Below are 23,065 nucleotides of genomic sequence, written 5' to 3'. Positions count from 1 at the left end.
TATGGAGGCTATAATCAAAGAGAAAATGGTAGATTACCTGGACTCAAATAACATTTTGAGGAATAGCCAGCATGGATTTAGGAGAGGTAGATCCTGTTTAACAAATCTGTTGGAGTTTTTTGAGGAAGCTACTCAGGAAGTTGATGATAAGAAGGCCTATGATGTCATCTACTTAGATTTCCAAAAGGCTTTTGATGTTGTTCCCCACAAGAGGCTCTCACTTAAACTCAAAGCGACAGGTATTTTAGGAACTGTAGTGACCTGGATTGATAACTGGTTAACAGATAGGAAGCAGCGAGTAGTTATAAGAGGCTCAATGTCACAGTGGGCCTGCGTTCATAGTGGGGTACCGCAGGGTTCAACCACTTTTGTTCCTAATTTACATAAATTATATAGACACCAATATATACAGTAAACTGGTGAAATTTGCAGATGACACCAAGGTGGGTGGTGTAGCAGATACTGAACTAGCGGCTCAGCAGCTACAGCGGGATCTTAATTTAATTAGTGACTGTGCTGACACCTGGCAGATGAAATTTAACATAGACAAATGTAAGGTACTCCATGTAGGGAGCAGAAATATAAAGTACAGGTATTTTATGGGACCTACTGAAATAAAGGTAGCTGATTATGAGAAATACCTTGGTGTGTATGTTGATGCTTCCATGTCTCATTCTCGCCAGTGCGGGGAAGCAATAAAAAAGGCCAATAGGATGTTGGGGTATATCTCCAGGTGTGTGGAGTTTAAGTCAAGGGAGGTAATGCTAAGATTATACAATTCCTTGGTGAGACCTCACCTAGAATATCGTGTACAGGTTTGGTCACCATATCTTAAAAAGGACATAGCGGCCTTAGAAAAGGTGCAGCGTAGGGCCACAAGAATGATTCCTGGTCTTAGAGGAATGTCATACGAGGAAAGGTTATTTGAGCTAAATCTGTTCAGCCTCAAGCAAAGGAGACTGAGGGGGGACATGATCCAGGTCTATAAGATTCTAACAGGTTTGGATGCTGTTCAACCGAATAGTTACTTCAGCATTAGTTCAAATACAAGAACTCGTGGCCATACAGTAGGTGGAAATTAGCGGGAGAACATTTCAAACTGGATTTAAGGAAGCACTTCTTTACACAGCGTGTAGTCAGAGTATGGAATAGTCTTCCTGATAACGTAGTGCAAGCTGAATCCTTGGGTTCCTTTAAATCAGAGCTAGATAAGATTTTAACAACTCTGAGCTATTAGTTAAGTTCTCCCCAAGCGAGCTCGATGGGCCGAATGACCTCCTCTCGTTTGTATAGTTCTTATGTTCTTATGACCGAGATCGACGTGCAAAAGCTGTGTTTCTGTGTTCGGTGTGATTTTTTTGTGCTTTATCTACAGTACATTTAGTGATAAAGTAATCATGCCCCCCCAGAAAGTGAGCAGCGATACCACCAAACCAAAGAGGAAAGTAGTGAGAGTAACTAGAACTTAAGAAGGAAATTATAGTGAGACTTGAGACTTATGTGTGTCTGCTCTCACTTCGTCGGAGCGTGGGATTGTCATTTGTTTGTTTATGTGTGCTTTTCATTTGTGTATTAGTTTTATATTGATTGTTAATGCTTTTCGTCATTAGTTGGGTAGGTAGATAAGTTTAAATAGGTAATCATTTGGGGGTCTGGAATGGGTTAAATTCATTTACTGTACAATATTTCTTATGGTGAAATTTGACTTGGACCTCCATCAAATCACAACTCGACCAGCCTTCTGGAACTAATTAAGTTCGTGTTCCATGGTACCACTGTAATGTAATACATGCAACATATTGTGCTGAATATTCTGCTGTATTTTGGCATAAAAAATGTTTTTCAGTTTATGCAATGTGACAGTATGTTTGTTGTGAATATGTTCTGTAGGAGCTGATTTGACCGGGTTTGTGGCAGCTGGGAATTCCTTCCTTGGCCTCCAGGTGGAGCTGCAGAAGTTTGGCCTGCAAGAGTGACTCAGACCCTGAATTGCCGTCTTATTTGCCTATCGCTACTGCACGCAAATTATCCCAGCCATGATAATTACTATTCTGTAGTATTTCTTATTTCTTAAACTGACCATACTGGCATGAAAGGAACATTTTAATTTTCCAAGCAAAGTAATGATTCTGCCTAAATCACAATTATGTAGACGTACAGATTGGTTCCTATTAATGTGGTTTCCAAATGTTCCCGCTATGCTCCATTTTAAAAGTTATTCTTTTCAAAATATTTCATAAAATGTAACGTAATAATGACTATATAATTTAATTTGTTACAGCACATTATTCTACTTTACTTATTAAGCTACTAAAAGTTTACACTGCCTACAAATCAGAATGTGATGTTGGGATCTCAGTTCAATGCTGCAGAACATAGGCAAGAATCTAAACTGACACAAGGTAAAGACGGGTAAATCCCTCCATATACGTCCTGTGCTTGGTGATGCGAGTTCTATGAATTACTTTTACAGTATTAGTTGTAAATTAGTGTTAATTGTTAGTCGTTGTGATTGTGCCCTTTCATCACTCCATGACTAATCAAAACACAGTCAAAGTACACAAACACCACTCTGTACATTGCGTGTAACACAAAACGAACGATCAGGCAACAGAAATGGATTAGCGACATGGTAGTCAAACAACCGAAACCAAAAATCGAGTGATCAACAGAAGTGAAACAAAGGTACCACAAGCCAAAGTAAATTACTGAGAATACAATCAAACCAAAAGGCAGCAATAATACAATGAAAGGAGCAAAGCTAGATTCTTTCAGGTACGGCGAGATTTTGAGCTCATAAAGGGTAGAAACCAGAAGCAGGGATATGGAGGGAAGATCTGCAACGGAGTAGGTGGACCGGACTGTAGCGACCGGAATGGCCAAGAGCTAGAGTGGAGGAATTCCACTGACTCCATTGGCAATTCATTGGCTTTGCCATGTGTCCAACTTGCCATGGGCTGGATTGGACATCAAGCAACAGCTTGTTCTGCTAGGTCTGCTTGTCTTTAATGTTGTTCAGTTGTCCGTCCTTAATTTTGGAATTTAACCCAACAAAGCATGGACCACATTCACTTTTCACGAAGTGGTCACGGTCGTATCAACCTCATATCAAAAGTAGCCTAGTTTGATGATGATTTAGCGCAGAGGTGACAAACTGCAGTTCTGGGGGGCCGGAACCCTGTGTAGCTTAGTTCTTTTCCTGTTCCATCACAAGCGATTCGGCTCTAGAGCTGTGTGGTAATTAGCACAAGGAGTTGAATCAGGTGTGTTAAATGAGGTTAAACCAAAAATGTGCAGGGCTCTGGCCCCAAAGGACTGGAGTTTGAGACCACTGATTTAACATTATGATATTCCCTTCACCAATCTTTCTTTTTTCTAATAGATCAATAAACCAATAAACATGTGCTTTTCTAATTAAGTCATATTCATATATTCCCATTCCGTGTAAATTAATCCAGGAGATCCCTGTAAGATCCAGAAACACTAACGATTCCCGTCTCAGCACCACGTGGTCAAACGCGGAAGCGCAAACCGACATTTAAGGGAGTGGCGTATTGATGCTGCTTATTACGAACTGCAAGTATAGGAGTGAGGACTTAATTTTTTAGAAACTGGTAAGTAGACGGATTTAAAGAATGTTTTTTTTATGTTTTCCATAATCGTAAAACTGATAATTTATGAAACTATCTGTACTTTTCCTGTAAATCACTGTAAATATATATCAGTAGTTTTGTTTCAGATTCTTACTCGAACAGTTCTTAAACGTTCAGTTTGACTGTAGAAATTTTTACAAATTTTTATCTCCTCATTAGTTTCCGAATACATGCATGATCTAGGATATGAGGAAAGTGGTGCGTATAGAGACACGGGCGTAATAGCCTACTGGCAATCAGATGAACTATGCAATGACTGCAGTTGTCTATAGTTAAATTTACACTACACTGCACTACAGTAATTTAAACTACGTATATTACTGTCTGTCAAAATATACTGCACTGTATGATTTACAGTAACCTCAATATACCAGTCAAGCTGTGAACATAGTACAGATGTAGTACGGTAGTAAATAAACGGCCATTATGCAGTATAGTGTTTGAAGGCATGAACTATTCTGAAAGTTGCCTGTTAATTTCCATGGTGCTTCTGAAGACTCACTGCAGTCCTAGATTGGAGAACAGGTTACTAAATGTGGATGGAAGTACATTCTTAAGTCATTTAATACAGCTGGCTCTACAGTGAATAGATGCGCTCTAGCAGTTTACTCAAAACAATGCACATTATTTAACCTTGAAATCAAAGTTACATATTCAGCAAAATATTACAGCGTATTACCCAGGAACGGCAGCAATATCAGGGCTTACCGTGAGACACGCATCTCAACCAGTTCACACGCCCATACGCCACGTGCGCTGCGAAGTAAAGGACAGCGCCCACCAGGGTGTCCCGTTATTAACGAGGTGCAGGAAATAAGGAGTGCAGTTTTAAGCGGAGTTCACAACTGCATGTTATACATCGTTAATATCTCCTACCAGCCAATCAGAAAATAGCATCTGTTGTTTCCGGGTAAATTCCAAAATAAATTACCCTTGATCCCGCTGCAAGCTCGTTATTACATGGATGCGCACACGGAGTGCGGACGTGGTGGAAGAACAAGATCCGATGACGGCGGTAGGCAGGGCTCTCTTTGGCATTTGATAACCGTGATACACACGCTCCGCCCCCAACCCATGTAATCTCACTCCAAACCATTGATGAAACTTGAGGGTCCTAGCAACATACTTTCAAAATTCCCTGGAACTTTGTTCATAGTGATTTTGGTGGCTGCCCTCGTTGAAACACTGGTGATCTATGTCTCAAATGATAACAAACCTTGCGACTGGTTAATGTGTATGAGAAAATGCCTGCTCTGCCTTCAAATACCGTTCTGTGGGAGAAAAAATGTGTACTGCTAGTTGAGAAATTTTTAGCAAATGCAGAACAATAACTTCAGTGCAAACAAACAAATGGATTTATTGAGTAATTATGACTACAGCTTTTCAACCACAGGATATATAAATGTCATATACAGTGGTACCTCAGAACTCGAACTTAATCCATTCAGAACTCTGGATCGAATCCTAAAAAGTTCGAGTTCTGGTCGAATTTTCCCCATAAGAAATAATGGAAAACCAATTGGTTCCTGACCTCAAAAAATTACACCTAAATATGTTTTTAGCATTTAAACACAAAATTAACTGGATAAAACAAGAAGAGCATATATACTGTACTAAACACATCTAAGCACATTTATCAAAACAGTAATTTGTAAAGTAAGAAAATAAATGTATCCAAACAATGTGTAAAGTTAAACAAAAAAACACGTACGTGTCCTGCCCCGATCATCCACTCCTTCTGTGTGCCACGCCCCCTCGTTAATCCCGTGTAGAATCCCCGTGTGATCAGCTGTTTCTGGTTGTTGTCATTAGTCCTCTGTATTTCGTCTGCGTTTCAGTTTGTTTCCCCAGTTCGGTCATTGTATTGTCCGTCTGCGTTTTGCCTGCCTTACCTGTAATTAAACCCCGTATTCCCCGATACCTTGACGTCTGCGGCTTTGTTTCCAGCCCATTCCCGCTCAGCACGACAATATTATTATAAATAAATGTATTAATGGTTTATTATTAAAATAATTAATAAGAAATCTTTATTTTTAAATGTATTTTATTATATAATAATAATTACTGTCTATCATTGTCTAAATGTATTTTTACTGTCTAAACATACAATATGTATTCAGCTAGTGTAAACATGCACGATGCTATCACAGCGAATGCGAGGCTGAGACTGAAGCTTTACCCTTTGTTTCCATTGAGAGACGTGCCACGTGACTCATTTTCCGCACGTACAAGTTATCTTAGGTTAGTGTTCACGGTTTGACTTCTGAGATTTTTTCGAACTGGGTGGTTCGACTTTTAAGAAATTCGAGTTCTAATGAGTTCGAGAACTGAGGTACCACTGTACATCATGTTATATATATCCTCAAATATCATATATATCACATATATGCATCATATGTATGCAAATATGTATCATATCAGTATTTTGCATTGGTCATCTATTGAGGACCTGTGGTCTAATTTGAAGAAGGCAGCCCTCAAGCACAAATGTAAGATTATCAAGGGTTTAGAGATATTCTGCTTGGAGGAGAGGTACATTCGCCCTCTAAGCTTAACAAGCTGTACAGGAAGAGGCTCAGAGACAGTTATCCTCTCCAGTAGTCCACAGAAGATTAAACATAGGGGTGCCAATAATGTTAAAACCACCATTTTACAGAAAAAAAAAAACATACTACTCAATAATATGTTGTATGTTTGCAAAATGTGTTAAAAGTCTTTTGGTTCCCAAAATGCCTGAACAAATCATTCAAGCCATTATGGGCATTGTTTGTTTTATACAATACAGGAAGGGTGCCGATGATTTTGTAAAATGAATAAGGGTGTTTTCACACCTGCACTTTTTATTCTGGATAAATCGGACTTGGGATTGTTTTTCGTCTTGGTGCAATTCATTTTGTCAGGTGTGAACACAGTTATCGTACTCGGGTACTGACCAAAACAACTGTACCGAGACTTTTGAGAGGAGCTGGTCTCTGTAATTGCACTCAGGTGCAGAACTGAAACAACTGAATGTGGGAGACTGGAACTGGAGGGACTGGAACTGAAGGGTTCGGAGCCGAGGAGGCTGCGGCTGAGGGGTCAGGGACTGGGGGTACCGAGGTCGGAGAGTCAAGGACCCAGGAGGCTACAGCCAAGGGGTTAGGGACCAGGGGAACCGAGGCTGAGGGGCCAGGGACCAGGGGAACCGAGGCCGAGGGGTTAGTAACCAGGGTGATCGAGGCCAAGGGGCTAGGGACCAGGGAAGGTGGCGCAAGGGTCACCAGGATGGGAACCGCTGGGGTTGGAGCATTAACTGCCGACACTGGAGCCACTGGGGGCAGCACTGGAATGAAGAATGTTTGTGATTGGTGGTTAGCGCTGAGATCGACATGTTTGTTAGCGTGCAAAGCTGCGTGTTGGCTCCGTATCCAAAAACCTTTAAATTGACCTAAATTATATTAGAGAGACTTTTGTGGATTGTTTAAGAATAAGAACAGTGTGACATTTGTTAGTTTAGCAAAAACACCAAAAGCGTTGTCCACGCCTCTTAATTTAATTTGCGTTACTTGACATCGCACATCCTGCGATGACTATTGCACTTGCGTACATTGCGAAGACGATGCCAAAACGATATATTTTGCAGCCCTAGAATATGGTAAGTAGAGCACCAAGTATTTCTTTATATTTTGATGTACTGTACTTCAGAAGTATTTTTTCAACAGGTTAATACGGTGGCCCCTAGAGACAAAACACACACAAAAGAAAAAGCAGAAACAAAATGAAAATGCGCAGCAAATTAAAAAAACACACGCAAAAGAAAAAGCAGAAACAAAATGAAAATGCGCTGCAAATTAAAAAACACACACAAAAGAAAAAGCAGAAACAAAATGAAAATGCGCAGCAAATTAAAAAACACACGCAAAAGAAAAAGCAGAAACAAAATGAAAATGCGCAGCAAGTTAAAAAAACACACGCAAAAGAAAAAGCAGAAACAAAATGAAAATGCGCAGCAAGTTAAAAAAACACACGCAAAAGAAAAAGCAGAAACAAAATGAAAATGCGCTGCAAATTAAAAAACACACACAAAAGAAAAAGCAGAAACAAAATGAAAATGCGCAGCAAATTAAAAAACACACGCAAAAGAAAAAGCAGAAACAAAATGAAAATGCGCAGCAAGTTAAAAAAACACACGCAAAAGAAAAAGCAGAAACAAAATGAAAATGCGCAGCAAGTTAAAAAAACACACGCAAAAGAAAAAGCAGAAACAAAATGAAAATGCGCTGCAAATTAAAAAACACACACAAAAGAAAAAGCAGAAACAAAATGAAAATGCGCAGCAAATTAAAAAACACACGCAAAAGAAAAAGCAGAAACAAAATGAAAATGCGCAGCAAGTTAAAAAAAACACACGCAAAAGAAAAAGCAGAAACAAAATGAAAATGCGCAGCAAGTTAAAAAAACACACGCAAAAGAAAAAGCAGAAACAAAATGAAAATGCGCAGCAAGTTAAAAAAACACACGCAAAAGAAAAAGCAGAAACAAAATGAAAATGCGCAGCAAGTTAAAAAAACACACGCAAAAGAAAAAGCAGAAACAAAATGAAAATGCGCAGCAAGTTAAAAAAACACACGCAAAAGAAAAAGCAGAAACAAAATGAAAATGCGCAGCAAGTTAAAAAAACACACGCAAAAGAAAAAGCAGAAACAAAATGAAAATGCGCAGCAAGTTAAAAAAACACACGCAAAAGAAAAAGCAGAAACAAAATGAAAATGCGCAGCAAGTTAAAAAAAACACACGCAAAAGAAAAAGCAGAAACAAAATGAAAATGCGCAGCAAGTAGACAATCCCAAACCGGAAGTGCTCCACCACGCTAGGGGGCGCGGTGAGCTCATGTGGCACAGTCGCTACACAGTAGTGATGGGAAGTTCGACTGAATTAACTGATTTGATTCTTTCGAGCTGTCCGTTGTAATGAATCGATTCTAAAATCGATTCTGTGATTCACTTTTTTTTCCGTCTTTTTTGCGCCTGACCGTATGAGTCAACGAATCATGGGATCGGATAATAAATCAAACGGTGTCTCAAGGTTACGTTATTTGACTGAAAGATGGGGCTGGTGTTAAACAAAAATGTTCAGCTTGACTATTCACAATAAAAAAAACAATATATAAAAAGCAGAAAGGGTGTCGATGCTGAATAAACACGCGTGTATATATAGTTCTTATTTTCTTGACTTTAGCCAAATTCATGTGCATGAGTATCAAGGACTACATCACAGTTAACAACTGCAATATTACCAATACAATCACACACACATACAATGAGCATGAGTAAACTTGCATACGTTGTTGTGTAAACGTCAAAGTTAATAAATATCTTTGGTTTTTGATGAAAGACATATGGTTTTATTATGCAGAAATGCAATAATTTACTGTTGTGATAAATGAACACAGGGCTGCCAACTCTCACGCATCTGGCGTGACACTCACGCTTTCGGATTCTCACGCTCGTGCAAGAAATCTTACTGCAAATTTATATTATTACATTATAAACCTAAAATTAGCTGCAGCAAAAGCGTTGGGGTAGTTTGCAAACCCTACAGACCATTTACAAGGGAATAAAACTGTCACAAAGGTGTAAATGCGTGTGCGGACTTGTCTGAAATGGAAAATCTCTGGCCAACCGGCTGACCAAAGTTGACAGCCCTGTGAACAGCTGCGTTAATTTTATTCCTTTCAACAGCGTAACTGCATTTCCGCAGCAAATGCCGCGAGGCGGCGAGGGCTCTTGGGATCGGTTCGCAAACCATTCGTTTTAGTCACCGACCGAGTGTCCGAAAACCGTAAGTTCGATTTGTTCATCGAACGGACTCTCGGACACTCCGTCGGCGACTCAAACGGATGGTTTGCGAGCCGATCCCAAGAGCCATTGCGGCGTTCACAACAGTAAATTATTGCATTTCTGCATAATAAAACCATATGTCTTTCATCAAAAACCAAAGATATTTATTAACTTTGACGTTTACACAACAACGTATGCAAGTTTACTCATGCTCATTGTATGTGTGTGTGATTGTATTGGTAATATTGCAGTTGTTAACTGTGATGTAGTCCTTGATACTCATGCACATGAATTTGGCTAAAGTCAAGAAAATAAGAACTATATATACACGCGTGTTTATTCAGCATCGACACCCTTTCTGCTTTTTATATATTGTTTTTTTTATTGTGAATAGTCAAGCTGAACATTTTTGTTTAACACCAGCCCCATCTTTCAGTCAAATAACGTAACCTTGAGACACCGTTTGATTTATTATCCGATCCCATGATTCGTTGACTCATACGGTCAGGCGCAAAAAAGACGGAAAAAAAAGTGAATCACAGAATCGATTTTAGAATCGATTCATTACAACGGACAGCTCGAAAGAATCAAATCAGTTAATTCAGTCGAACTTCCCATCACTACTGTGTAGCGACTGTGCCACATGAGCTCACCGCGCCCCCTAGCGTGGTGGAGCACTTCCGGTTTGGGATTGTCTACTTGCTGCGCATTTTCATTTTATTTCTGCTTTTTCTTTTGCGTGTGTTTTTTTAATTTGCTGCGCATTTTCATTTTGTTTCTGCTTTTTCTTTTGTGTGTGTTTTTTAATTTGCAGCGCATTTTCATTTTGTTTCTGCTTTTTCTTTTGCGTGTGTTTTTTTAACTTGCAGCGCATTTTCATTTTGTTTCTGCTTTTTCTTTTGCGTGTGTTTTTTTAACTTGCAGCGCATTTTCATTTTGTTTCTGCTTTTTCTTTTGCGTGTGTTTTTTTAACTTGCTGCGCATTTTCATTTTGTTTCTGCTTTTTCTTTTGCGTGTGTTTTTTTAACTTGCTGCGCATTTTCATTTTGTTTCTGCTTTTTCTTTTGCGTGTGTTTTTTAATTTGCTGCGCATTTTCATTTTGTTTCTGCTTTTTCTTTTGCGTGTGTTTTTTAATTTGCTGCGCATTTTCATTTTGTTTCTGCTTTTTCTTTTGCGTGTGTTTTTTTAATTTGCTGCGCATTTTCATTTTGTTTCTGCTTTTTCTTTTGTGTGTTTTTTTAATTTGCTGCGCATTTTCATTTTGTTTCTGCTTTTTCTTTTGTGTGTGTTTTGTCTCTAGGGGCCACCGTAGGTTAAATACTAATGGTAGTATGTTCTGATGGGTGTATCTGGGGCATCAGATTATGATGCCTGTGGTTTATGACCATAATATCTAAACAGGTTAAATATTGGTATAAATATTTTTCCTTTGGTTTAAGAGCTGCAGAGTATCATTAGCACATTGCACTTGTAGAGTTAACCTGGGCGGCACACCCCAAGTATACATCGCTGCAGCCTAGGAGCCGAGTGTCAAATGGGAAGGGCAATGTTAAGTGGGAGGGGTTTATAATGAGGTTTAGGGTTGTGGTTAGATGATTAGTTATAAACACTTCCCACATTGCCCCTCCTACTTAGCATTCGGCTCCAGGCTGCAGCAATGTGCCTCTCCTCCTGCTTAGAAGTATTTGATGCCGCAGCAAAAACTGATAGATGTCACTATAAATATATGCTACAGTACGGTAGGAAATTGTGACAAGGTAGATCTGACAGATCCAACGGAACACCAGTACATACCGATCGTACAAGAAGCATGCCATATTGGCATCAAGTTTCAGGACTCAATCCTACTACACAGGGGCGGACTGGGACTAAAAAACAGCCCTGGACTTTCTCCCAAATAGGCCCACCAGCTAATACTAATCAAGCTTTAGACAAACCCCAGATTTGTATGTTAAGTGTCAGTTCCACAATAGCCCACCACAGAAAGACAGAAACAAATTGCATGTAAATGGAAAACAATGAGATTTTCCCTCCCCAAATTTTTGGTTTAACATAGAGCTTTATTTAGCCCTCTTTCCCACTTGCTAGCATGTCACGAGTGTTAGGAGTGGGTGGTTTGTTTTCCAGTTTCTTTCAATACCATGGTCTTCTGTCTAGCTGCAGAGATGACCTTACTACTGACAAGATAAAATCACAGCCATCTCGCAATTAATTTTTAGAGCGTCTATATTTTTTATATAAAATATATTTTTCATCATCATGCAAGTCCAGTTAATAGATGCTGACTGGATGACTATAAGAATAAATGTAGAATAGGCCTGTTGTTTTATGTTGAGGCCACTTACCAGTACCTCTTCCTCCCATGAAATTTCCTCTGCTGTCTGTCCCTTGTGACCAGTCTGTGGATGCTCAACAGGTTCAACTTTCACCTGGTCTTCGACACTCTTGCTGGGTGATTTAGCGTTTTGATCTACATTACTGCTGCTGCTGGCAGTTAAACTGCAGCCAATTTTGACGCATCATTTTCGAGAGACTTGGCTTTCTTTTCTTTTAACTTTTCCCATCCTCCTTTCTCCTTACGTTTTCGACTTGCCATCATTCCCGCAGCTGCAACTTATGATTCGCTCTATTTTGTTGCCTTTTACTGATGGATTTCACCGGACAAATGATCGTATTAGCGCCATCTGCTGTTAGCTGATTTCCCATTTAAGAGGAAAGGCAGGCCGACGGCCGTGGATCAGACGGCCGATCTGGACTTTTCCAGAACGCACAGATTGCCAGTCCGCCCCTGCTACTACAGAATCTAGGTGTACATATAATCCAGACTAATTCAGGAATTGTGTTTCTTTTTAGTGTGCTGTCTCCTCATCTGAGTAAATGGCGAGCGTGTGTGGATTGAGAACCGTAACTAACGAACCAGGTAAAAATGTGCCATGAGCAGCCATCCATTCATCAGCAAAGTGAAAGAATATGATCTGAAACGTTTTTGGAAGAAAAAATAGTTATATGTATATACCTGTATAAGCCACTTGTGTTTCTCCTGTATACTGAAAAATCTGTGAAATTAGGTAAAAATAACATAGTCAAGTACGATACTAGGAATGTTTACAAAGATGCATTAATCTTAAAGATAAAAAAATTGCAAATGTATACCTCTGATAAACAGTAGAAGCGTAACAGCCCTGTGTATTTTAATGGCAGCTTCCCAGTTCCCTTCTTGCCCTTTATTACTGTTCTGTCCTTATCGCTTCATCACTCGTCTGTATCTTAGTGCCCCTGAAGTCGGTGGAGGTGCAGGTGGATGTTCAGGGTCACGTGGCTTCTGTCAGCTCCACCCTTCAGTATGAGAACCAGGAGTCCAGTCCAGTGGAGGCCGTCTTCATCTTCCCCATAGAGAGTAACGCCACCATCTACAGTTTTGTTGCCCGCATTGGGGATGTTGAGATTAAGGCCCAAGTCAAAGAGAAAGCGCAGGTGTGTTTTTTTGTTCATAGTGTGTCTTAGGGTGAGCTGTCTGGAATCATCAGTTACTTGTTCTTCACAATGACACCATAAACAGAGACTTTGTTAGACATAGTAAGTATCTCTATGTTTGTCCCTGTCTCCTCATCGTCTGTCAGGCTCAGGAAGAGTATGACGATGCCGTCAGCTCAGGGCAGCAGGCCTTCCTCCTGGAGGAGAGCGATGAAAGTTCTGATGTGTTTCGCCTGAGTGTCGGGAGTCTTCCTCCGGGACAGAGTGCCTCTGTTACGCTGAGCTACGTGACTGAGCTGGCCGTACAGGCTGATGACGCCCTGAGGTTCTGTCTGCCTGCCGTCCTCAACCCACGGTACACGCCAGCAGGTACAGAGGAGCTGAACCACACTGGCTAATTAAGCATCATAACTGTATCAGGAAGTTTCAAAAGCTTAAAAAATGTTTGAGGCACCTTTTCAGATGGACATGAAATGGTCAGGTGTTCATGTTCACTTATACCATTTGTTAATTACTTCTCATCTCTTCACTCTTGCAGGCAGTAAGAGCCTGACAGCAGCGGGATCTGGTCCTCAGGGAGAAAGTGTCCCATACACCCTGTCCCTCGGTGTCCACATATACTCCCCCAGCACCGTCCAGAGTGTCCAGTCCAACTGCCCCCTCACCCCACTGGAGTTCCTCTCCCAGGATAACACTGAGGCCAAAGTAGCTCTTTCTGCATCCTCTTTGTTCTCTTTGCTTCCTGTTTTCAGAACAGACAGAAATTTATACCTGAATTACTTTATTGAACAATATACATCATGCATATTTATTCTGTTATAGTCTTTCAGCTGTCATGCACTTAACCACATTTGTGTGTCTGTAGGTCAGTCTGTCCCCTGGTCACAAGTTTGACCGGGATGTAGAGCTCCTGCTGTATTACGGTCAGCCTCACCAACCCACTGCTATACTGGAGGCGGGGCAGCCAAGTGCCCAACCAGGTGAATTTGCACCTTCGGGCGTGAAAATATGAAGTGGATTAGACTTGTTCTTCTATTCATTGTTGGTTCAAACACGTTAAAGCTTCTCCCATCTTTCCTGTTTTCTTACCTTTTGATTTATAGGCTCATTGATGGGTGACATTGTAGCCATGTTGAGCTTCTACCCAGAGATTCCATCTATACCATCTTCTCAAATGGCTTCCAGTGGGGAGTTTATATTTGTGGTGGATCGTTCAGGCAGCATGGACTGTCCAATGAACCAAAGCAACTACGAACAGACTCGCATCAGCAGCGCTAGGGTGAGGTCCCTAAAACCATCATGCCAAATACCTTGAGTTTCTCTGATACACCCACTGACGCATAGTGAGAGCTAAAGGTGCACAGTAACATCTACTGATACATGCTAGATCTGATGTTTCCTTACATTGTTCCCTGTTTAGGACACTTTACTGTTGCTGTTGAAGAGTCTTCCTGTTGGCTGTTACTTCAACATCTATGGCTTTGGCTCCTACTTTGAATCCTATTTCCCGTCAGTAATCACTCATAACGTCATTTAGTGGCTTAGTATAAAAAAAGTTTTCTGTTTAGCCCAGCATATTTTTGCATCACTGGGTTAAATCTTCCTTTCTGGCTTAGTGAGAGTGTGGAGTACACACAGGCCAACATGGAAACTGCTGTGCAGAAGGTGAAGTCAATGCAGGCTGATATGGGAGGAACAGAAATCCTTCAGGTCCTCCAGGATGTCTACAGCAAGCCCTGTCTGCCTTCACATCCACGCCAGGTGCCTCATACCGCCACCTGCTGTTCATTTCTGTATTCTGTTCAACACTGATTCTTTATTCCAGTATATACAGTACGCCTAGTGTTACTTGAGTATTTGTTGTGGAACATTTGTGGTCATGCAGTATTAGAGTTAATGATATTGGAGTGAAATATATGATGCATGATCAATTTACTGTGTTGTTTATGTCATGAATGACAGTGAAATTCACTTGTTGAAAAACATACTCGTTCCTATAGAACATTATATGTCTCAAACTCATTACTCTAGGTTACTCTGAAGTAGCCCTGTGGTGACAGTTTCCGTTTCTTTTTCCCTACAATTTTCTTCCATCTCTCTCTGCCAGCTGTTTGTCTTCACAGATGGAGAAGTGGGAAACACCAAAGCAGTGATTGATCTGGTGAAGAGACATGCGTTGTCTCACAGGTGAGCATCACCTTTCTGTGTGTCTGCAGATGCTGTGGAGATGTATGGTGTGTGGCTCTGTGGACAAGGATTCTGTACCTATGATCGAAAGGTTGATGGTTCAAATCCTGCAGTGGGCAGAATGATGTCACTGTTGGACCTTTGAGCGATGCCCTTCACCCTCACTGCCCCAGGGTGTGACTGACACTGTTTTCTCAGTTTGTACGTTATTTTGCATAAAAGCCAAATAAACAAATTAAATGTCCCCACAAAGATAAGAGAGACTGATAAATTGGAGTTGTAGTGACATGCATTCATCATTTGAAAAGAATCATTCTTAAAAGTGAGAATATGTGTTATGAATTTGCAGGTTTTCCTGGCTTTTAGTATTTGTGTTTGAAGGTTGGAATCTTTGTAGTAAAGTGTTGGCCACTCAGAAGTCACCTGAAATGTGTGTGTGTGTGTGTGTGTGTGTGTGTGTGTGTGTGTGTGTGTGTGTGTTTCCTCACTGTACCCAGGTGCTTCACCTTTGGCATCGGGGAGGGGGCCAGCAGTGCCCTGGTGAATGGCATGGCTGAGGGCGGCTCTGGACACCCACAGTTCATCACTGGAGCGGAGAGACTGCAGCCAAAGGTGAGGAGGAGTCACACCTGCATCTGAACTAGAGAAACACAAGTTAATCCATGCAGCTTCCTCTCCTCAGCTCATATAAAACTCACTCCTACTTCTCTAAGCTTGTTTGTCGTCCAGCCCTTTCAGCCAATGAAGACTGTAGATCAAAGCCAGCATGTAAAGATTCCTCTAATCCCCGTAAAGGTTTTAGTTAGTGTTTGATGTCTCAATATTCATATAATGCTAAATACATACATCTGGAATGTTGATATAGTCATGTAGGTATCTGATCAGCCTCTCACATGTGTCTAATATGCATATGTTAATAAGTATTTTTTTCAGTTAATATTTTATTTTTCTGTTGTAAATGATCATCATACTATTGTGGATAATTCAGAGAAAAGGTCCCCATTGGACCAGGAGTGAGGATTGTAGATCTTTAATTGTCTATATACTGTGCTAATCTCTAGGATGCTTATGCCCTATCAGTAAGTAACACGAGTCTTTTCCTACTCCTCAGGTTATGCAGTCTCTTCAGTTTGCCCTGCAGCCTGTTGTAGAGGACATCTCAGTGAAATGGAACATTCCAGCAGACATATCCATCACCCCCCTGTCTCCTCTTCCCAATGTGCTCTTCCAGAATCAGAGGGCAATACTGTACTTCCAGTTCACAGGACAGGTTTGGAACCTTAACTTACTTTCAGGCATGCAGCCTGATTCCGGAATCTCCTATTCACCTCCTGGCTTATTGAAGTTTTGAAGATTTCCTATCCATCTAATGACCCTAAGTCTAATATTTGTGTATTTACAGAGGGTTTCCTATAAATACTCAGTCTTTGGTACTTTGGAAATATTATTTAATTATATAAAAATTCAAGTTGTGATATATTTTTCTTATTCTTGAAAATTGCATTTTACATCATTTTTTAAATATAAATTTGAATTTCTTGTCACCTGATATCACTTTCCTCCCTTTCTTTCACCACTTTGCCTTCCCAGAGTTCCGCTAATATTTCAGGTTCCGTGAGTCTCCATTACACTCTGCATAAGAAGGCTGTGGAAAACACACTTACCCTTAACATGAAGCCGAAGGAGGACAGCAGGTAAGATGCACACAGACACACTCAGATCATTAGGAGATGCTGGTCATTTTCAGCTGGTTTAATTGTCTGTCCATTTGTCTGTTGGTCCCTTAGCATGCTGATACACAGACTGGGGGCCCGCAAAGCCATTTTGGCCTTGGAGGGGGAACGTGGAGAGACGGGCGATAAGACTGGGAAAGAGAGAGCAGTGAAGATGAGCGTCCAATCAGGAGTCAGCTCCTCCTACACGGCTTTCATTGCCGTCAACACAGAGAATAAGCAGCCAATCAAAGGACCCCTACTGCGCAGAAACATCCGTAAGTTACATGATTCTGGTGGATGAATCTCTGAAGAGGTGCCCTTTAGAATCAGAATGAGAATCAGCTTTATTTATTAAGTGTACTGGGGCACAGAAGAAATTTGCATCCGGCTACTTGAGACAATAAATGACACTATACAACAATGTTACACTATACAAGAAATAAAATTTGAAACATACACACATGGGTAACCCACTGTGCAAAGTATAAGGTTGAGTGCAAACAATAGGGGAAATTGACAGAAGGCAGGTGACACAGCTTAGCTGTTTATGAGGGTGATGACCTGAGGGAAGAAGCTGCTCCTGTGTCTGGCGGTTTTTGTTTACAGAGTTCTGTAGCTCCTGCCAGAGGGGAGGACCTGGAAAAGATGTGTCCAGGGTGTGATGGATCTGCAGTGATTTTCTCTGCCCGTTTCCTAGTCCTTGAGTAGTACAAGTCCTGGATGGAGAGCAGGGGGGAACCAATGATTTTTTTCCGCCGCCCTCACTGTTTGCTGCAGTCTCCTTTGGTCCTGTTTAGTGGTTGCTCCAAACCACACTGTGACTGATGAGCAAAGGACAGACTCAATGTCTGCAGTGTAGAACTGGCTCAGCAGCTCCCGTGGCAGACCGTACCTCCTTAGTTGCTGCAGGAAGTACATCCTTTGCTGGGCCTTGAGGACTGAGTTGATGTTGGGCTCCCACTTCAAGTCTTGGGAAATGGTTGTTCCCAGAAACTTGAAGGTCTCCACCGTTGCTACAGGGCTGTTGGATATAGTGAGAGGAAAAAGTGCCTGATGGTGCCTCCTGAAGTTCACTGTCATCTCCACAGTCTTGAGTGTGTTAAGCTCCAGGTTGTTCTGATTGCACCAGAACACCAGCCGGTCAACCTCCCGCCGATATGCAGACTATAATGCATGAATAAATGCATTAAATGTGAGACAAATAATATAAAATATATAATAAATATAATATATAATATAAATATGAGTCAAAACAGCCAACGCTGAATATTGTAATTAACAGCATGTTATTCACCAAATTTTGTTTGTAATTTTATGCATTACATTTATTTTAGGTTCAAGACCCGTACGCGTACGTGGAGGTGAGTTCATATAAACATTAAGAAGCAAACTTTGTTTCATAGAGAATCATCCATCCATTGAGTTGTCGTTTTTGCTAAACATTTGCTGAATTATGTAGTTAGTTAGATTAGGAGATGACTTATTTAAAATCTTTTCTTTTCAGGTGGTGGCTTGAGAATGGGTTTGTATATGGCCGTTTTAATTATCATGTCCTTGACATTTATCATTCCATTATTAATTATATAATACACCTAATTCTGCACCAATTTATACCCTGAAAATTATATGTTTAGTTCACGAACCTCATTGTTTAAGTTTTTCTTGATTGCTTTGGCACATTTTATGGAACATATGGAACATTCTCAAGACTATAACAGCATTTCTCAAAACAGTTAATGCATATAGCACAACACTATGGATTAGCTTACTCAAAACAATTAATCCATCTCTCAAAATCAAATAATTCCACCAATGAATTAGTCAGGACACCAAAGTGAAAAGTACAATCAGCATAGTTTTAACCTTGAGAGTCAAAATGCTTAGACATTGGTGTATATATTTGTTTTCATTTGCAACATCCATGATCTGTATGTTACCAGTCAAAATTGTACCCAAAATGTCCTCGTTCATTTATGTAGTATTACATAATTGTATAATAGTTGTATAATAGATTGGTTTCTACCTTATTTTAAATCTTGTGTGTATTTTCTTCATTTTGTTCTTTTGTTTTTGCAGTGCAACTCTGTAATGGAGCAGCCTGGCCCCCCCCCGCTATGGGTAAGTTTTAACATTTTACCCAACATGTCCTCAAGAGCAATGATACAAGCATGAATGAATTTGCTGTTTTATATAAAAGACAAAAAGTCAGTGCTGAATATTGTAATTTATGACATCTTGTTCATCAACTCCTGTTCATAATTTTATGCATTAAATTGTGTTTAGGTGCAGCCCCTATGGCCCTTGCGTCTTGTCATTTTATTACACGAAGGAAACGTAAAGGTAAGTTTAACATTTTAACATTTAGTCGTCGTACCTTCCACATCGGGGGGGGGGGGGGGGGGGGTTAGGGGCAGAGGCCCCCTATGATCAGGAAAAATCTGAGTAAAATTTCTGGGTGCCCCTGGTGAGCAGAGCAAAGCTAAATAAAAAGATATGAGAAATGTTAGATACAACGATCACTGTGAGATCACTAAAGAGGCTGCTGTACAGATGCTCGCTGTCCTCCAAACCAGCACTGTACATGCAGCCATGAAGAAAATTGAGACCTCAGCACAATATTTTGTTTCACTCGTATCTAAATTTATGGGTGTGCAGCTGTGAAAAATACATATGTTTTTTTTGCAAATTGCAGCCTGGTTCTTCGCTGTTTCTCATTAATGAAGGGCTTCTTCCTTGCTTTATGGGGCTTGAGTCCTGCATCTAGGAGCCTGTTTTGAACTGTCCTATCAGTGCACTTCACACCTGTGCTTAATGTTTCCCATTCCTTTTGAAGGTCACTTTATGTCATCCTACGATTCATGAAAAACTGTCGGATAAGTTAACGGCCATCTCTGCCATTAGAAAGTCACTTCTGCCCTTTACCTGGCTGGTTTTTGGTCGTTCCCAGTGTCTCCTGCTTCACCTTATTCTTGTGCACTGCAGTCTTAGAAATTTTGAGGCTGGAAGAAACCTGCTGCTCAGCGTAGCCTCCTGCCAGCAGAACCAGGGTGAAACCAGGATTTAAAAATGCAGAATTAAAAAAATAAAAATAAAAAATAAAAAATGGAGTGGTCTCTTTGTTTTCTATAGCTGTCTATCTTATGCATTGATGAGTTACTGAACTTTTTGTGTGTCGCCTGCTGGCTTTCACGTGTTCTCAGTGGCTTTCAGAAAACTCCCAAAAAATTCCCATTCAATTCCCCGCGATACTTCAAAACTGTGATGGGGAAAGTCGGGATGCAGGAGGGTCGACTGTATATCATTCATGTAGAGCCCTTTGTCCGTGTCTTCCAAAAAATAAGAGGTCCAGCTCACAATCTTCATTATTTTTGAAAAAGGTTTTGTTTATAGCAGTTTATTACATCAGTTTTTTCCCCTCTGCAGCAGCCATGCCCCCCCCTATGGGTAAGTTGCACATTTTACCCAACATGTCCTCAAGAGCTGATACCAGCATGTATGAATTTACTGTTTTCTATAAAAGACAAAATGTCAGTGCTGAATATTGTAATTTATGACACCTTGTTCATCAACTCCTGTTCATAATTTAATGCATTAAATTGTGTTTAGGTGCATCACCCTAGTTCCCTGATCCAGTCAGTGGTTGATTCATGTAAACATTAAGCAGCCGACTTTGTCCCAGGCAGAATAATCTATCCATCTATCCTCGACTACTTGTAGTTTCTCAGAACATTTTCATTAAATTGTGTTTAGATCCAGGATATTTGCCCCCTGCTCCTGAACAAGGTTCATTTATTTACTTACATTAAATGCATTGTTTATTTGAGGTCTTATAATTTGTAATAAAGGAAAAGGTTTCTTCATACTACGTTTACAACACCAGTGAAGTTTCCAAAACAATCTATTTATAATTTTGTAAGTAATTTCTTTCTAGACAAAATACTTCTTGGATAAACTAACACATTGACACAGCCTTTCTACATCATACCACAGAAATATTATAGTTCCTTAGTATTTTTTTTATAATATCACCATGATATTTGCAAGGCTTTTATCAACTGTCAACTCAAAACAGACGCACCAGAGACAAAAGATCCTTTGCTGGAATTGATCAGCCTACAGAAAGTAGATGGATCCTGGGACCTTCAACCATCGCTGGCCTCCATCTTTGGAAAAAAGGAAGAAGAAGTGGCCACAGCCTTACCTGGAAAGGTGATGGACTCTCTGAGATGTTCCACACTTTAAGGGTCCTAAAGACAGTGAAGCTTTTTTCAGTTTGGTTGTATTTTCAGGCCTTTAGCTCAGGTCAGTGAGGGACCTTGATCCTATTTTTTTTACTCCACAGCCTGAGTTTGTATCAGTCTGGGCCACAGTGTTGGCAGTTCTGTGGCTACATGGTCATAAGATGGACTTCAAGGATGAGTGGCAGTTTGTGGCTGCAAAAGCTGTTGCCTGGATCAGGGCTCAGTCAGGTAGGAGAGAGCTCTCCCTTTGTTTGATACACAGTATATCATAGGTAACATCATGCATGCATATAAGCGTTTAGATGATAATGTGTATTTGATCATCGCAACATTTCAAAAGTTCTGTTTTCAGGGGGTTTGCATAGAGGTATTACACAATGAAAGGTGCGGTGGAAACATGAGATCTCAACAGACAAGCAAGAAGAGAGTTTCTTTGAATCTCATCAGCTTAGTCTTTTGAATTTTCAAAAATCAAAGAAATCAATCAGCTCCGATGTGTTTGTTTGATTAGTTTTCTGCTGAATAACAATTTTATATCATTCTCCTGCCTTCCTTCAAACATTTCTTCCACAAAGAATATTACTAAATATGAATATTACTTTACACACATTTCCCACCAATTTAAATTCCAGTAGGTATTCAAAAAGGAAACAGACCGAAAGAACACTGCTTACTCAAATATGTTGAAATCTTATCATTTTTTTGTTTTTCAGTTTAAAACAGTCTTTCACGTTTTGTCTTTGTATGGTATTTTTGAAAAATACAGTGGAACCTTGGAACTCGAAAGTCTCTTAACTCGACCGTTCCTGCTAATAACTCTACCAATTCAGACCTTGAACGTGTAGGTCGAGAATAATTTAACCGCTCAAAACTCAACCGAAAACACGGAACAGAACAAAACAAAACAGACAAAACTTATACAGATCGAGACGGGTCTCTGATGGACCAACTTGGACGCTGATGCCTATGAATCGCTGTTAGTGACGCGGTGCCTCTCGACCGAGATCGACGTGCAAAAGCTGCGTTTCTGTGTTCGGTGTGATTTTTTTGTGCTTTATCTACAGTACATTTAGTGATAAAGTAATCATGCCCCCCCCCAGAAAGTGAGCAGCGATACCACCAAACCAAAGAGGAAAGTAGTGAGAGTAACTAGAACTTAAGAAGGAAATTATAGCGAGACTAACAGCGATTCATAGGCATCAGCATCCAAGTTGGTGTATGTGTGTCTGCTCTCACTTCGTCGGAGCGTGGGATTGTCATTTGTTTGTTTATGTGTGCTTTTCATTTGTGTATTAGTTTTATATTGATTGTTAATGCTTTTCGTCATTAGTTGGGTAGGTAGATAAGTTTAAATAGGTAATCATTTGGGGGTCTGGAATGGGTTAAATTCATTTACAATATTTCTTATGGTGAAATTTGACTTGGACCTCCATCAAATCACAACTCGACCAGCCTTCTGGAACTAATTAAGTTCGTGTTCCAAGGTACCACTGTAATGTAATACATGCAACATAACGTGCTGAATATTCTGCTGTATTTTGGCATAAAAAATGTTTTTCAGTTTATGCAATGTGACAGTATGTTTGTTGTGAATATGTTCTGTATAGGAGCTGATTTGACCGGGTTTGTGGCAGCTGGGAATTCCTTCCTTGGCCTCCAGGTGGAGCTGCAGAAGTTTGGCCTGCAAGAGTGACTCAGACCCTGAATTGCCGTCTTATTTGCCTATCGCTACTGCACGCAAATTATCCCAGCCATGATAATTACTATTCTGTAGTATTTCTTATTTCTTAAACTGACCATACTGGCATGAAAGGAACATTTTAATTTTCCAAGCAAAGTAATGATTCTGCCTAAATCACAATTATGTAGACGTACAGATTGGTTCCTATTAATGTGGTTTCCAAATGTTCCCGCTATGCTCCATTTTAAAAGTTATTCTTTTCAAAATATTTCATAAAATGTAACGTAATAATGA

The 23,065-nt window shown here is 40.2% G+C and overlaps 2 protein-coding genes and 1 long non-coding RNA gene across 7 annotated transcripts in view; 2 read left to right on the top strand and 1 right to left on the bottom strand.

Annotated features, from left to right (window-relative positions):
• LOC111844051 (von Willebrand factor A domain-containing protein 5A-like) overlaps window positions 1-2,258 on the top strand; it is an 11,233-nt gene extending 8,975 nt beyond the window's left edge. For all 5 annotated transcript variants that reach the window (XM_072701731.1, XM_072701730.1, XM_072701728.1 and 2 more), the window contains one exon: window positions 1,891-2,258. In XM_072701731.1, the coding sequence (XP_072557832.1) occupies window positions 1,891-1,976 (86 nt within the window). In that variant the 3' untranslated portion in view covers window positions 1,977-2,258. The remainder of the gene's footprint in view (window positions 1-1,890) is intronic.
• Window positions 1-4,652, bottom strand: part of LOC140579293 (uncharacterized) — a 7,459-nt gene extending 2,807 nt beyond the window's left edge. The window contains exon 1 of the long non-coding RNA XR_011983377.1: window positions 4,362-4,652. This is a non-coding gene — a long non-coding RNA (uncharacterized lncRNA). The remainder of the gene's footprint in view (window positions 1-4,361) is intronic.
• On the top strand, window positions 3,513-23,065 carry LOC111853793 (von Willebrand factor A domain-containing protein 5A-like). Its single transcript, XM_072701719.1, has 22 exons — window positions 3,513-3,614; window positions 12,327-12,393; window positions 12,745-12,947; window positions 13,094-13,316; window positions 13,486-13,652; window positions 13,813-13,927; window positions 14,051-14,226; window positions 14,368-14,456; window positions 14,564-14,708; window positions 15,055-15,134; window positions 15,632-15,746; window positions 16,246-16,404; window positions 16,725-16,828; window positions 16,922-17,124; window positions 18,184-18,210; window positions 18,354-18,371; window positions 18,926-18,967; window positions 19,133-19,189; window positions 20,273-20,293; window positions 20,922-21,058; window positions 21,192-21,318; window positions 22,698-23,065. Exons 2-22 carry the CDS (start codon window positions 12,351-12,353, stop codon window positions 22,781-22,783), a joined length of 2,337 nt encoding a protein of 778 aa, XP_072557820.1. The 5' UTR covers window positions 3,513-3,614; window positions 12,327-12,350; the 3' UTR covers window positions 22,784-23,065.

This window comes from Paramormyrops kingsleyae, chromosome 17 (assembly GCF_048594095.1).
Source record: "Paramormyrops kingsleyae isolate MSU_618 chromosome 17, PKINGS_0.4, whole genome shotgun sequence".
Classification (NCBI taxonomy): Eukaryota; Metazoa; Chordata; class Actinopteri; order Osteoglossiformes; family Mormyridae; genus Paramormyrops; species Paramormyrops kingsleyae.
Note: the sequence above shows the minus strand (reverse complement) of the source record. Positions and strands in the feature narration are given on the sequence as shown.